The sequence below is a fragment of the Mirounga leonina genome, unplaced genomic scaffold (genome assembly GCF_011800145.1).
Source record: "Mirounga leonina isolate KUSES-001 unplaced genomic scaffold, KU_Mleo_1.0 Mir_93, whole genome shotgun sequence".
Lineage (NCBI taxonomy): Eukaryota > Metazoa > Chordata > Mammalia > Carnivora > Phocidae > Mirounga > Mirounga leonina.
In genome coordinates this window covers 24041041-24057306 of record NW_023270854.1, presented here as the reverse complement: position 1 = coordinate 24057306, position 16266 = coordinate 24041041, and the positions used below count along the sequence as shown (strand labels likewise).

Sequence of the window (16266 nt, the reverse complement as noted above, 5' to 3'; positions counted from 1 at the left end):
TTGGGCCTCTGGGGAGGAACAAATCTCTCTTATGGATGGCTGATCTCCCTCAAAAATCTGACCTCTCACCATAGTTTCTATGTGGCCTGGCCTCCCCTCCCTGCGGGCCAGCCTCTTACTGCACTGGCCGTTGCTACACTGGGAAGGGGCCTAGTGCCTTTAGGTGGAGTTCCTCCAGTGCCCTGTAAGCAGCCCTGCCCTGGCCCGGGCCTCCTCACTTCGGAAGCTGATAAATGTCTACACCCTTCCCTGGGCCACCACCCTGCCTGGGCAGCAGGCAGCCAGCTCCTTGGAAAGGTTTGGGAGAAGGCCTATATTCAGGTTGTGCTCCTGAAGGTCATTGCAGGGCAGGGTCAGCCCACCCTCGAGTGAGGCACAGTGTCCTCCTAGCACCTCTGGTCAAGGCTTTTGAAAGCACCAGGGCTCCCTGGAGGCGGCCGGATGGCAACACTGGATTTCTGGGCGTCCAGCCATTTCTGAGCCTGAGCATCCCGGCTCCATTGGCAAACTGCACTTCCATCATCCACCTTTCGAGCTGGAGGGGTGAGGAGAGCCTAGACAGAGCCCAGCTATGGGGAGGTGTGGGCTTCCGTCCATCCGCCGCCGACCACCATCTCCAGCGCTGGGCACCTACCTTCAGGACTTTCTTAATGCCGTTGATGGTGGAGGTCAGCAAGGAGTGCACCTTGAGGTCGTCGTTGACATAGTCAGCGTGCCTGATGCACATGTAGAGGACGTAAGCAGGAAGGCAGGGCACGGTGCCGGCCAGCATCTGTGGCTTCAGCTCTGACGGCAACAAGCAGCAAGAGTTAGATTCCAGCAGATGCGTGGGGCTCTGAGAAGCTTGCTCTGAAATTCTGAAATTTTTTCTTTTTTTTTTTTTTTTTTTTAAGATTTTATTTATTTGAGGGAGTGAGCGAGAGCATGCACAAACTGGGGAAGAGGCAGAAGGAGAGGGAGCAGCAGACTCCCCATGGAGCAGGGAGCCCGATGCAGAACTCAATCCCAAGACCCTGGGATCAAGACCTGAGCTGAAGTCAGACGCTTAACCGACTGAGCCACCCGAGGCGTCCCTGAAATACAAATATTTTCAATATTTTCCTGAAGCTCCTCTAAGAATAACCTCTCATGGCGGGGCGGCGGGGGCAGGGCTGGAGGAGGAGTAGGGGAGAAGCTGCCAGGGATACACAGACACCTTCTGCCCCCGAGTACTAGTTTCAGAAACTAGTTAAAAACTCCAAACTGTCAAAAACACATTCCTAATTGTTTGGACTAGAACAATAAAACAGGCTCCTAACGCCTGGTCCTTACAACAAGAAGGAAAGGAGCCCACGGGTAGCTCCTGCCCGGGTCCCCACACAGAGGGCACCGCCCTTGGCGCCCAGAGCAGGGGCCCGGGGCCAGCTGCAGGGGGGAGCCGGCTCCCCAGGGGTAGCACCCTGCAGCCCACAGCAGCGCTTCCTGCCGTGGGCACAGCGGGCTCTTCCGCAGCCGACTGCAAGAGCAGGTTCCGGGAGAACTTGGCAGACGGCACATTCCCAAAGACAGCCCATGTCCCTGGGCCGCAGGGACCTTTAGCCCACTTAACTGTCAGTTTGGAAACTGTGAACCTGGCAGCAGCTGCCCAGACATCCTCAGAGCCAGGAACAGATCAAGTAGGCTGCTGAGTGGCCGCAGGCGGCCCCCACCCCCCGAGTGCCACGGCCTGACGCCAGTCTCCTCAGCCTCTCCACTGACTGGGGCCTGACCCACGTACAGCCTGCAAACACCTGTCCTGTCGTGCTCTGAGTCCTGTTTCCCACAGACTCTACACTTGGTCTACACTTCTCTATCCTCCACAGCAACTAGCCCGTGCTGGGGACCTAGAAGCAGGTCAGATAAAGTCTTGGCGTTCATTTGGATGACGAGAGGGAAGGGGACTGGTGCGGCGTGCAGGCAGCCTAGCGGGAGATGGCCTCGTCTGGGGCCGCCTGAGCAGGGACGGGGGAAGGAGCCACCTGCTTGCTGGCACGGGAGCCTCATTAGTTTTTTTTTTTTTTTTTTCACTCTACTGTTAGGCACTTTGAGTTTCATTCACCAGAGATGAAAGGCTCATTCCTAGCAGCGTTAGAGTAGGATGCAGCCTGTTGAAGGAAGAGAGGACTTCCGTCAAACTGCTGGACAACTCTAGGGGAATTAGCCTTTACAAACAGAGCCAAAATACTGTTACTGAAAATACCCAAAGCAAAGAACAGAGGCAAAATCTGCCCTAAGCTGGAGCCACCCCCATGTTTCTAGAGCGCTCGGCCCTCGGCGAGGTGCTCGGCAGGGTGGGACCTTGGCAAACTCGAATTTCTCTAAAATAACGTTTACCTCTTAGTTGACCTTCCAATGTCCCCGCGAAAGCGACCACTTCTTCACATTCGTCACATTGAGAAGGGTCTGTGGCTTTAGCACAGCACTTTCTCCTGTTATATTTCCCATCTGTTGTACTGCCCACATCCCTATTTTACAGGACACCTCAGGCTCCGAGTCATGGAGCTCGTGGCTCAGGGGCCAGAGGACCAGGCTGCCCAAGAGTCTTCCTTTTTTCATCCAGGACTCTCTCCTCCAAGCCTCCTCCCCCTGCTCTGCAGGCAGCTGCTGCACTGGGCTGGGTACACGGCAGGAAGGCAGGCATGGGGAAGCCGGATGGAGCAGGGGCTAGTGTGGAAAGCCGCTCCCAAGAGCCTGGTAGGCTGTCCCCACAGCATCAGCATCAGCATCAGCATCGCCCAGGAGCTGGGAGCTCGTTAGAAATGCAGCCGTGTGGAGGGAGGGGGGTGGAGGGAGGTGGGGGTGGTGCAGGTGGGGGATGCAGAGTGGGGAGTGGGTTATGTTGGGTTGGCAGTGGAGTGGGGGGGAGGAGGAGAGTGGCGGTGGGATGACACAGAGGGTCCTGACCTGTCACCAGGTTCCGAATGAGAAGGGCCTCGTCTTCCTTGTGGTACTCCAGCATGCCCTGGAAGTCCTTCTCCTTCCGCTGGACAGTGACCTGCCTGTTGAGCTCATGGCGCCTCCGCTCACTCTGGGCCAGCGCCTGGGCAGCTGGGCCGGAAAGAGACAGGGAGCATGAATAGAGACCTCCAGGCTGTAGGCCTGAGATGTAGGGATGCCTTAGGTCAGTGGCGTTTGTTCGGGTCTGGGGACCCAGCATTCTGGGTTCTCTGAGCTCCCACACCCCTTATGTGGTCTGTCCCTGCAGCCCAGACCACACTCCAAGTGTGACCCAAGGAGCTTAGCACCAGGCACTGGGGGCCCCACAGGACAAGCATAGGGGAAACTCCACCAGGCAGGTAGACCGGAGAAAACTTGGGAAGGACAGAAGGCACAGGATGCACAACCCATCCCACCAGGCCACTGTTTCTCCCCATCCAGCTGTAAGAAACAGGGCTACCGTCTGTCTGAGAGGATGTTAGGGCCCTGGCCAGGCCCGCCCGACCCAGTTCCCTGCGTATGGCCACAGAGTAGCTGCCCTGACAGCTACCATCTCTGGGCAAGGCCCAGGCACCATCTCTGACCCATGGACATGGAGCAGGACAGTGCCAGCAGCAGAGGAAGAAAGTCTCCAGCTCCCAGAGGCAGATCAAGGAGCAGGGCTGCTAAATGCAGTGTTTGCAACGACGTAAGCTAATTATTCAAGAGGCATTTTGGTGCTGTGGCTGGGGGTACAAAGGCCGTGTCACCCCTCACTCAGGACTTCCATTGGCCTGACACTATGGGACAGGTGGTGGGCATCTGCAGGGCTATCCCCAAGCGTGTCCGAGGGCCTGCCACATACAGGGCACTGTTCTAAGCATGGCAGCAGATGAGATGGAGTAGCCAACCACGGACCCACCAGTCCAGCTAAGGAGACGCATCTGTACATTAAACTGGAAGCACATATTACAGCGCAACTCGGCCAGGTGCCGAGCCCCGAGTGTGGAGCGTGGGTGGTGATGAGGCTGGATGGACAGACTGTTGGAGCTCTTCAGGGAGAAGGGCTGAAGCACAGGCAGGATCTTAACAACCAGGTGGGAAGGAGCTGATCCACCCATCCTCACCAGGCCCCAGGCCCTACAAGGCTCCACGAGGCACAAGGAGAGAAGCGGGGAGAGGAAGCACCCCGAGGCAGGTATGTGCTGCAGGGGAGGCTGTGTGTGGGGGCGGGGTGAGCTGGAGAGGAGCGGCGGGAGGGGGGAGCATCGCATTCCATGGGGAAAGAGGAGGGGACTGGAAACACAGCAGCAGGGGCACAAGTGGGGAACGGGGAGGCCCCTACAGTCATCGGGGGACTAGGGGGGAGGGGCACGCACAGAAGCGGTCAAGGAGAGCAAACAATAGGTCTTCAAGACTGAACGAAACAGAGAAGCCTGAAGCCAAGCGACCAGGAGAATGAGAACTCAGAACAGAGAGCTTCAGGGATGGAGAGGGCCGAACGGAACAGATAGCCCTGGCCTCCCAGAGCTTCCTCCTGCGTTCAGGGCAGCAGGTGGGCATAATCAGGTGATCACACAAATGACACCTGGGTTGGGCGCTGTGCCAAGAAGGGCTGGAGACTGACAGATTTATAGCAAGGAATCGGAGAAAGAACATTCTGGAGGTTTCTGGAAGAAAATTTAAACCTGCCTGATCTCTCTGGGCCAGATTCCAGTTTGGAAATTTAATCACAGGACTGACCCCTCTCCTTCCTGACTAACCGTCACGTGGAGTGAGGCCCCTGTGGTTGGGGTCTGTGTGTCATGTAGCATTTTTTCCACACCAAAAAGCTTTGCCTCCCAGGTTTAAGCCCCTTGAGGGCAGGGCCACAGGCCCACTGTCTCGGTGCAGAGCTCGGAGTAAGCACCCAAACACCTGCTGAATTTACCTATCTTAGTCCAGATTCTGGCCAATTGAGAATGTGTGAGCTCGTGGGGGCTTAGTCTATCCCACGGCTGGACTGGGCACAGGCACCCGGAACGGGTGAAGCAGGAAGAGTCGGCAGAGGGAAGCGGGCAGTCTGTTCCCGTCCGTCCCTCGTGACTGAGCCTACAGGTGACACACACACACCTTCCAGGTCCTGGACCTTCTTCATGTAAATCTTGAGTTGCTTCTTGAGCTTCCTCTCATTCTTTTCCAGCTTTTCTACCAGCTCTTTGAGGTCCTAAAATCAGAAGGAAGCAGTGTGAGAATAGACAACCCGGCCTGGAGGGCAGGGGGTAGAATCCTGGGGCCCAGCACGGCCCCCGGGTAGCCGCCAACCCCAGTCCTAAAGCCTTGCTGACGGGTGGTTTCTAGATTCTCTGTTCCTGCTATAGGGCCAGGGACGCAAAGCTTGCCCATTTAGCCAAAGGCCACCGCTGGCCCCATCTTTTTCTGGAACACGACTTTCCAGGGTGGGATCCGCTGGGCGACATCACTCACCAGGTTCTCGTTGGCCAGCCGGGAGATCTCCTGCTGGACACCAAACTCCACCTGGGCCTCCGGCGAGAGGAGCAGCGTCTGACAGAACGTGTACTGTTGCTTGTCTAGCTCCTCCTCCAGGGCTTCCACCTGCGCCTGGAGACCCTCCACCTCCTCCTCGTGCTCGCGGCTCTGGGCCTGCAGCTGGGCCTCCAGCAGCCTGCAGCAGGGCAAGGAGGCCGGGTGACCGTGGGGCTCAGGTCGGCGCCCCACGTGAGGGGCCTCGGACGGACACGTGACGGGGAAGCAGCCAAGCACACAGCGGCAGCGATTGCATGAACCCAACAGGGGAAGGACGCCGAGGGGAACGGACTGGCAAGCAGGCCGGCTTGTCCTCTCCGAGGATGGGAAGCAGGGAGGGGCCAAACGCGCACCCCTGGTCTGAGGCCTTTTTCTTGACAGCCCCTCCCCTATGGCGCTCCTTGTCCTGCGCGGGCGATTGGTTTGGGACTGAGAGATTGTCTCCGTGTCAAAATGTCATCTGCAGACATTTCTTACAGCATCGGTTACATAAAAGTATCCACATCTGCCCAAATCTCACAAGAATCTCCTTGTTAAGACAAAACCCTAGTAGACTGAATTATATTGCCTGCCTATTTTCCCTATACATTATCTGCACGTTTTAGAAAAGCAAAACATTAGCTCCTTCCTTTTTCTCTTCCCCACCCCCACTTTTATCTGTGGCCATAAATATATAATTTTTTCTCTAGTCAAGACAGAAATGAAGAGTCTTGGCGAATGATCTAGGGAAGGTTTAAGATCAGCTGGTGTCATGACCAGAAGCAGAAAGACCTTGAGAAGATCTGGGGGAGGTTGGAGAGAAGTCTCAGAAGACTCTGAGTCTGAAAGTTCCCCGGGCAATTCTGGGAGACGCCTGTTCCGTCCATCATGAGAGAAGGCAAGGGATTAGTGAAGCTTCCTAAGCAGCTTCCTCCTCCTCAGGAAGTATTAATGTGAACTAGGTGCTATCTTCTTGGGTTCAAGAGCAAATGTTCTGATCCAGGGCAGTAAACAATCACATGAAAGAAATGTAGGAGATTCTGGATGAAAGGTACATCAAAAGCTGTCTGACATGGTCCATACGCTTGAAAATTCACCCTGGTCTCTCCCAGGGATGCCAAGATGGTGACCAGAGCTTAGCACCCATGTATTCCATAGCTCAGTCAGCTCCATAGTGGCATGGGGTGCAATGCCCGGCTCCCAGGAGCTTCTCAACAGATGCATACAAGTGAAGAAATGATGGAGGAATGACTGATTCACCTGCTCGCCACAGGCAGCTGAAAGCACTAATAACATGAGGATTGTGGAAAAGAGTTCTGTAATTAAATCAGCATTTTAGAGAACGTAGGATAGAGAGCATTCACTCTCGGCTACAAGACACTAAAAGCATCACCAGTAAGTTATAAACCTATCAAGAGAGAATAGAAACCCCTAGGTTCTAGGGACTCTCCCCCAAGATTCGGTTCCTGATTTGTGCTGTGAGTTTGTGTCCACAGCTTTCTTATTCTCCCCACAGACTGTAGTTGGGTGGCTTAGCCCAGGGTTCTGGGCAAGATCCGAGAATCCCTGGCCAAGCACCAGGCTAGCCACCTCCTCTGAGGCCACAGCCAGTGACAGCTGGTTCTAGAAGCCAGGTCTCCTGATGCACAGGTCTGTGCTTTCAGTTTTGTTATTGTATTCGTTTGCTTATTAAAAAAAAAAAAAAATCCAATCTGCCGATAGAGAGCCACAAGGAATCACCTGGTTTTACACATAGCTCTCTCCTCCAAAACAACAAACTTCTCAGTGGGGCAGATCTTACTGAGTAATGGCCATTATAACAAATATCAGCTAATATTGATTCTGCACTATGTGCCGGGCACGTACAAAATGCTTCACCTGTGTTAACCCTATTCCTTGTAATGACTCCATGAGGCAGGTCCCATTCTGATCCACATTAGACCAGCAAGGGAAGAGACAGGGGTCACCTTGCTCACAGGCAGTGGGGCCACACTGCAACCCAGAGCCAGGAGACACACTGCCTCAAAAACCCAGCTGATCTGAACGTTCTTTTCCCAAGAACTGATTCTCATTGCTGTCATGGGACCTCCAGCAGGTCATCAGCAGGCAACGCTCCGGAGGTACTATGTGAGGGCACTGGGTTTCCACCTGGCCCTACCACCACCAGGCCGAGGGAGCTGGGCCAACATGGACTCACCTCAGCTTCCTCTTCTGGGACACAAGCCTGCGGACCACCACCCCATTGGTTGCTGGGAGGCTCAAACGTGCCAAGCTATGCCACAGCCCTGAAGAGCCACACCTGGGCAGCCAATGTGGGACAGGACCATCACGTCGTGCGTGTCTAACCTCCCTGCTAAACTGCTCAGCCACAGCCCAAGGCCAGTGGCTTCTACATTCAGATTCTGGTATCAAATGGAACAGGATTCAAGTTCTGGATCTTCCACTGAAGCATCAGTGTCCTGACCCCAGGGAGGTTCCCCTGAGCCATCAGCTGCTGTTGCCTGGACCCCCACAAGCAGCCTCGCCGCCTCATCCACACGGACCCCGGACACAGGGCGCCGGCAGGGTGACCCCTGTGAATCACGCCCCGGCCTCCACTCCAGCTGAGAAACAGGTAAGCGTAGACACGAGCGGGCGGGACAGACAGAGCAGACACAGGTAGAAAGGCATATGTTTGACCTGGCAACTTGCTTTAGGCCTTGGTAGGCCAAGCCGAGCTCTCCATCTTCATTCAAATATCCCCAATCCTCAGTCTTGCTAGAAATAAAGGACAGAAAACAGGACATCGAGTGTAGAAGGAAGAGACGGGGGGTAGAACGTCCAGGAAAGTGAGGCCATTCCAGCCAAGGGTTGGAAATAAAAAAAAAAAAAAGGAAAAGCTCAAAAACTCCCAGCCTCCCTTCTTCCTTTGCTGTCACCAGACCCCGAGCGCTTAAGAACGTCCCGTCCCCCAGGCCGGGTCTCAGAAGGGGGTCCATGTGCTCTCATGGGAGCTCGCAGATCATGATAGGCTGGGGAGCGTGTTGCCGAGAACAAAGGGTTGCACTTGCCCTGATAAATTCTGTGAACAGCAGTGGTCATCCCCCTCTCCCCCGAGGAGGATTCAGAAAAGGAAAGGGAGAATCAGGAGAGGCACAACCAGGGCAGGGAGGTGAGGCCCGCCCTCGGGAGAGGCTGCAGAGGGCCTCCCGGGGATGGTGCATCTGCTCGGCACGGACTGGGGACACGAGGCTCAGTAACCCTGAGGAAGACGACTACATATTGTCTGCTTTTCAGTGCTGTTCTCCTGTCACTAAGGACACAAAAGCATAAGCTAATCTCACCTCCAGCCCTCACTACAGTCACATGTAAAGAAACCATGAATAAAAACGGCCACGCAGGATGCCCGCTGAACTTTCTCTGCTCCCCCTGGGGACTGGGCTGCATCCCTATTTAGTCAATTTGGAAAGCAGACGGTCAGTTGCCATCTCCTCGCAAACCCTTTGGCCCTCCCCAGTGGCCCAGTGTCTGCCCAATGCCCCAAGAGCAGCTCCTGGAGATTAGGCGCATGTCCCGTGCTCCCCCATCCATGTACCTCCCCACCGTCGCAGCCCTGGGCACACAGGAGATCCTCAATGGCCAGTGGGATGGGGCGGTGGGTGGCAGACCGAGCCTCCTCGCACCTGCCAGGATGCTGCCCCTCCCTCTCTGCGCTAGGGAATCCTCCTCGGCTGGTTGGATCCCAACTTCCTGGCAGGAATCACAGAGGAGCTGCAGGTGGTATGCATGGACCAACAAGCCCTTCGTCACTCACAAGGAGAAACCGTCATCCCCTGGAGCCATTCTACCGCTCCTGCTAGGTTCTGGGTGAGGTCGAGGGGGGCCAGCTACCCCGTTTTACCTTGCCGGAGCTCAGCTTCATGAAGGGCGGCCCTAGGCCTTTGCAGAGCTCACACAAGCTGCTTCTTGAGCAAAGCTGGTCATATGGCCCCTAGGTCCCTGAAAGCTGGGTCCCTGAAAAGCTTGAAGAGGAGGGAAGGGGGCAGAGACTGCAGCGAGCATGCTTCTGTGCCCTGAGTCTGTCCCTTACTTTCACAGCTTGTGCTCCCTCCAGCTGGGCAGTGAGGGGATTACTGCCAAGAAGTAGATCCTGGGGACCTCTTCTCTTTAGGACTCTGGCTCCTCAAATGTCCAGAGCTCCCACCAAGGCCTGGTCTCCCCACAGACGGCCTTTGATTGTAGACTTTTAGCTGCCCCCCTCCCGTGCTTAGCACTTAACTCATCTGTATGTTCCACTTATCTTAGCAAATCCAAAAGTGACCCGGGCCCTGTCAAGGGGGGCTGGCAGCCTAGCACCTTTCCCTTCTCCGCTCCTACCACATTTAACTAGGGCCTTTGAGTAGCTAGTACGTTAGCGCACATGGGCAGCCCCTCTTGGGGAGGGCCTTGTTGCTGCACAGGAACACAGGATCTTTTCCTCCATCTTGTTTGCCATGCACGAAGGGACCCCGAGATGGAGAGGACTTGCCTGACGCTGACATCCGCCCACACCGGCTGGCCCTCCAGATGCCGCGGAGTGGGGTAGGGGGTGGGGCTGCCGGCTCTCTCCGGCAGGGTCACCGCATTCCTATAGTTCCCTCCATGGCAGACTGAGTCCCACCTCTCAGGCTCTGGCGGGTGCGTGTGTGTTGCTAATCCCTGCTCAGAGGGAGACATTCTCAGAATTCTTAATTCTGGAACAGGCCAGACATGATGCACAAAGATAAAAGTAGAGACTGTGCGGGCCAGTCATCCACGGTGCTCAGGAAGTCAGGCATACCAGTTAATGAAAATGCAGTCAACCAGCTCCAGGTCCAAGCCTTTGTTCCTGGATGAAAGAGGAACGATTCCTCCACGGAGAGTCTCCCTCCCCTCTGCATGCCAAAGGGGTGAAGGCCTGGGAGGGAGCGCCACGTAGTGGTAGGAGAAAGAAAACCCCAAACAGCAGCTCACAGGAATTTTTGAAAAATAAAGTACATGAGGTCAATGAACAAATCAACATTCGTGGAGACTCTCCTGTGTATACGCCACTGCGCTGGGCCCCGTTCCCGGTGAGGCTTCAGACACACTTGAATATAAAGTCTCCAACTGCAGAAGGCAGCAAGAGCGCGTTGAAGAACCTGGCTGGAGAACCAGGCACCCCAAAGGCATGTCGTGGTCGCTGCCTACGTGCCCTGGACCTGTTTCTTCATGTGTGAAATGAAAGTGCTCCACTGGCTTATCGGAGGTTCCTTCTAGATCCTTAATGACATAACTGTATTAACTGTAAAGATCATGCAGCAGAAAAGGCCTAGGATAGTATTTGCTTTCCCTCTGTGGAGACCATCAGGGCTACAACCCAACTGCCATTCCTCAGTCCTGGTTTGAGGACCCAGCTCCCTGTGGACGGAAACAGGCAAGGTTCCTATGAGCGCGAAGATGGTGGCTTTCCAGTTTCTAAAAAGAGCATGCTGTGCTTCACAGATGTCCTCATTTCTGTAGCTCACACCTGGAGGTTCCACCCAACTGCCCAGGACATTCCCCACAATCTCTGAGAATGGGAGGCCATAACCCCAGTGCTGCGAATGAGAGAGATGCCTGAAACTACAGGCTGGGCCACGGGAAGGTGAATTGTCTGGATAAATATGGCCATGCCACGGAATTACAGCAGACAGGAATTGTACTGGTGGCTTGGGACCCACTGAATTTTGGGAAACCTTATGAGGGAATCATTGCCTCATAGAAGCAAGCCGAGGGTTTCCAGCTGGGAACAGTGACAGCGAGGACTCAAGAGAAGGGAGCTGGGGAGAATGAGGCTCTCTCCCCCCTCCTTTGCTGTTTTGAGCAAGACATCCCACAGCAGCTGGGGCTCAGGGCCAAATGAGCCACGAACTCCAAGCCTATCCTAAGGAATCTGCACGCACCCCTTTCTGGATCTCCACTGTCCCAAGCAGGCCCATTGTAATAACCCCGGGTTTACCTGTCCAACAGGCAAAGCTACCTTTTGTGCCAAGGGCCTCCTGTTGTTTCCTGGAACCTGCTGGGTAGAAGGATTGCAAGGTTTCCCGGGACCCAAGCAAAGGTCTAATCATGCACTCTCAGTTTCTCTTTGGAGCTCTGCAGACTTGAGTGGAAATGGCCAGTGGCCAAAGGAGCACTGTTCCCGGAGCTAGACCTGAGCCCTCACCACACTCCTGCTCCTACCTAGCTCTGCGCCCTGAGTGCACGCCTGGAGGTGAGGCTAGCCCACTTCCCTATCCCCGCCCTCCAAACCCTCCAGACACCCACCTCTGTCTGCTGCAGCCCATCCCTGGGCAAGGACCAGCCCTCTCTTTAACTTGATTTTGGGCCACATAAAATGGTAATAATGTTGCGGATTTCTCTTAGTTCCCAAAATGTGAAAATGAGAGCACTTTCTGGAAGCAGAAGAGCTATCCATATTCCTGAGGTTCCTTCCCAGAACAGACCCTCAATACCGGCTTCTCTCCCAAACTTGAAAACAAAGGAAGACACACAATCCGTAAAGATCAAACAGAAGTCTATAAACTCTGGAAGTTAGGGAGTGAAAGAAGGTCCAAACTGGAACTTCCAGTGCGTGAGTGTAAGCTTTTCCTAGGTAGAGGATAGATCTTTGTAATCCCTCCACCCCCAATCACACATGCATTCATACAACTTCTCTTCCAACAGGAACACTCTCCATTACAGGGAAATCGCAGGAGAGAAGCCGCTGGGTCTTCAGAGCACTCTTATGGGCAGGGGCTGCCCTCATAATAGATGGCCTGGCTGCCTGGCACCAGGAATCACCGTCTGCACCTCCCTCCCTGCTGGGATTACCAAACTGGGAGAGGCACAAACCCACCATGGTCTGGTCCCTTTCCAGGTGTGGCAGGCACTGGGGAATGGGTTCTTCAGGCTTCCCACCCTGAGGCAGCTTTCTGTACCTAACTGGGTATCACTGGCTGTGAGTCCCCTATTGTACCCCGGGATTGCTGGGAATGCAATTATTTTAAGATGTAAGAAAAGCTATTTTTATTTTACCACCACCATGATTACTGCTGCAAAGGAAGACAAATCCAGAGTAAGTAGGCAGCCCCTGGGACTGGATCCCTGACAAGCATTTGGGTGAATAAAAAGGGAGCTGACAGCTGATAACAGCCACAGTGTAGAAGATCAGAAAGATCTGCATTCACTCTCCCTCATCAGGGTCCAGCTTGTTTCCTTCCTTTCTTTTTTTAAATTTCAAGTATTACCTGTGTTCTTTTTTCTTATTCAATGCATTTCTTCACCCAAGATCATTTCAAATGACTAAATCTTGACTCCAGTTTCAGCACCGAGAGGCTCACCTTCATTTCCCTCTCTCTCCTTTCAGGGACAGAACTGCAGCTCTCCGGAAATTTACTCTCCTCCTGGGGGCTGCTAAAAGCCTTCATCTTCTGATTACCTACACAGCATGCTGGAAGCAGCCCAGCCTGGGAGTGAGGCCTTCTGGATCATACCTCGACTCGGTTTCGGGCTGGCTGCGTGCCAGAGCTGCTCACCCCTTCTGGGCCTCAGTTTCCCTATCTGCAGAAAGAGGGGCTAGAGGACCTCTGAAGACTTAGTGTTTCAGAGTCATTCTGTGACGTTCTTGCTGACAACATCATGCTGCATTCCCAGCAACACCTACTGACATTTTCCAGATGTGCTTGAGGTTTTCGACAATTCTGTACAAATGCTTAGTGACGGATCGACATTCGGTTGAGGTGAGAGAGAACGGTAGCCAGGGACAAGGCCAGCTCTGCTCTGATGAGTACCCACGGGGGCACACGGAGGCAAAGACATTAATCATGGCGGTCAGTGTTCTAAGTGCATTACAGACTAACTCACCTGGTCTTCTCCATCACTGTGCATGAGGTGCACTGCGGTGACTGTCCCCAGTTCAGAGGGGAAACTGAGGCACTGAGAGGTTATGAAGGAGTTACTAAATAGCCGGTAAGCGAGTGGAGTCCAGAGTGCCCATTCGCAAGCGCTCTGCCATACTGCCCGGGGGTCTCATCCAGGCCCCGCTGCCTCCCCCAGTCATGCTCTGTTGCCTTAACCTGGGGAGCTCATCCTTAAGGAGGGACGAGAGGTGGTCAATTAACTAAAATCCAGGGAAAACTCATGGTAGCCATATGGCAGCGCTCGAATTCTCCCATCCAACCTCTGGGGCGTCTAGCTCGGGTTCCAGCTCTTAAATGCTACGCACTGGGGCCCACCAGCTGGGTTGAGTACAGCCGCTATTAAAGCGAAGGGCTGCAGCAGGCCCCTCCCAGGATTGCGTTGGGCTCATTGGGTGCTGGCTTCCCTCTCAGTGAGATTAGCCACTCTCACCTGTCTTCCCTGCTCCTCCTTTCAACACTGCCGGGGAGGGTCCCTTTCCAAAGGCCTGTCAGAGGATCTACGTGCTGGAGGCTCCAGCTGTGTTACTGGGGTCTTGCAGAAGCTAACAAGTGCTTTCCTGAGGGCATGGGAGTCACTGAGTCTGCTCCTTCTCATTTGCCTCCTGCAATAAGGAGACCCTGATGCTGAGCACGTGGTCAGTGTCTGAGGAGCAGATGTCACGCATTAGCTCGGGTAAGACCCTTTCCCATCACCTCGTCCAGGTAGAGCTACTGTGAGGGGGACTTACCTGTTTGCCTGGCAGACCCCATGATAGGCCTCGATGGCGTCCTCCTGATCCACGTGCTTTTCACTGTTAGGCCAACTTGTTCTGGCATTAATGTTTGGCTCCTAGAAGGTCCCAGATTAAAATTAAACTCTAGTCACATAAACAATGGTCATGAAGCGACTTTATATACAGAGGCATAAACACAAGCTTTTTTGGGGGGGGGGGTGCCCGGGTGGCTCAGTCGGTTAAGTGTCCACTCTTGATCTCAGCTCAGGTCTTGTTCTCAGGGTCATGAGTTCAAGCGCCATGCTGGGCTCCATGCTGGGCATGGGGACTACTTAAAAACAAAGAAAAAAAGCCCAAGCTTTTGGGGAAAAAACAAAGGTCAAGGATGACCTCAAATAACAGCAGTTAAACCCAGGCGGGAATGTGACTTTCAAAGGCACAGAATGACAAGGCCTGGCTGCAAAGACCCTGAGTGTGGAGTGGTGGTTGGGGGTGTCGGGGGGGGGTGGATGACAGTGTCTATGGAGGTGACAGCACCCCAAATCCAAAGGACAGGGTGAAAATCTGTCTCAGTGTTGATCCTCCACACTCATGACTACTTACGTATCCCCCCATGTCATCCCTGGGCCATGCCCACAGTGACCCAGGTAGCCTCTGTCCCCTCCCTCCCACTCCCCAGTCTGTCCCAGAAGGTGAAAATATTAGGAACAAATGCTAAGCCAGACTTGCCCCCCGCCCCCCCAGCCCCGGGGAGGGCTGAAAGGAAAGACTTCCTCTACCTCAGAATCATAGCAAACACCAAGGGGCAAAGCACAAGGTGAAAAACAAGGCCGAGGGGGCTGCTGAGGCCATGGCCCTAATTCTGTGCCTTGTTCTTTTTGAACACGTTCGTACTGAGTAACTTCAGCAGATTCCAGAAACGTCCAGCAAAGTCTGCCATGAAAGGTCATGCTGAAAGGGCAGCAAGTATCTTGCTTTGCCTTTAGGGGAGAGACCCTGGAGCAGGAGAGTCTGCTCTTTTAAGTTTAAGGTTCTCATGGGTAAAGATATGTAAGCAAAACCCCACCTCTATTACCTAGTGTCACCCCCCTCACAAGCCCGGCCGGGGGCTGCCACGTGGTTACCGTGCTCTTGCCGGCGAGTCGGCGCTGGTCAGCACTGACGATCTGGGTCCTGAGGATGAGCACCTCCTCCTTGCGAACCTCAAGCTCCTCATTGGCCAGCTTGAGCTGGTTCAGCAGCAGGCTGTAGCTGTCTGGGGAGCTGTGGGTGGAGTTGTTCTGCGTGGCTTGGTCGGCCACGGCTTTCCTCAGCTCATTCAGGTCATTCTTCAGCTTCTTGTTCTCCGACTCTAGCTCTTGCCTCTGGAAGACAGCCCAAGCAACACACTCCATTTCCCCCTGGACCTCGGGTAGCCTTCCCACGTGGCCTTCTCCCTCCACCTTCCTTAATCAACCTGCCCGGACTCCTGCGAAGCGAAGAGCAACTTTCTCATTTTAACGGTAACACACACCACAAACGTTCTGTCTGGCAAAAGGTCAGTAGTTAAAACTGGATTTGAATCCACAGCCCTAAGTTACTGGTGTGAAGCATCTCACACGAGGCCTCTATGATAGCGTTCCCTGAAGGTACTGATAGTGTTCATATTTCTAAGTGTATTTGGCCACGAAACTCATCCTCGTGGAAATGTCATGTTTTAAACAACATGCTTTCAACACTGGACTTCGTTAACGTACTTTGTGACTTTCCAAGAGAGCATATGGACTGCAGGATTTCCTAAACTGATTTCTCTAGAGATCATTGCACTCCCTCCCCACCCCCCAATTTTAAGGAGCACCACATAGACTAAAGTTCTGGAGTATACCAGGAACACTCTTGTTGTTTTGGTCACACAGAAAGCCCCCCCCAGTCAATGCCAGCAGAAAAACTACCTATGTACAGAGTCAAAAATACCACCGAAATTCAACCTCAGAATGCATTTTAATAAGCTTTCTGCATATAATATCTAACTTTGTGTTTGACAAAGTCAGACCATATAAAGTTTGATAATCATACACATAATGCTTTTAGGGCCTTGCAATATATGCAGTTAAAAATTTCCCAACCCCAAGCCCCGCCCCCAAACAGTGGGTAAGTGGGGACAGGTTGCAGGTTTATTACAGAAGCCACAGAACCACAGAACTAGGAGACCATAT

The 16266-nt window shown here is 53.9% G+C and overlaps 1 protein-coding gene across 1 annotated transcript in view; it reads right to left on the bottom strand.

Moving 5' to 3' along the window:
* Nucleotides 1-16266, bottom strand: part of MYO5B (myosin VB) — a 334133-nt gene that overhangs the window by 14691 nt on the left and 303176 nt on the right. The window contains exons 28-34 of the mRNA XM_034995772.1: nucleotides 15196-15435; nucleotides 14087-14187; nucleotides 8119-8196; nucleotides 5401-5599; nucleotides 5047-5140; nucleotides 2923-3066; nucleotides 635-786 (exon numbers count right to left, since the gene is read on the bottom strand). Coding sequence (XP_034851663.1) covers nucleotides 635-786; nucleotides 2923-3066; nucleotides 5047-5140; nucleotides 5401-5599; nucleotides 8119-8196; nucleotides 14087-14187; nucleotides 15196-15435 — 1008 coding nt within the window. The remainder of the gene's footprint in view (nucleotides 1-634; nucleotides 787-2922; nucleotides 3067-5046; nucleotides 5141-5400; nucleotides 5600-8118; nucleotides 8197-14086; nucleotides 14188-15195; nucleotides 15436-16266) is intronic.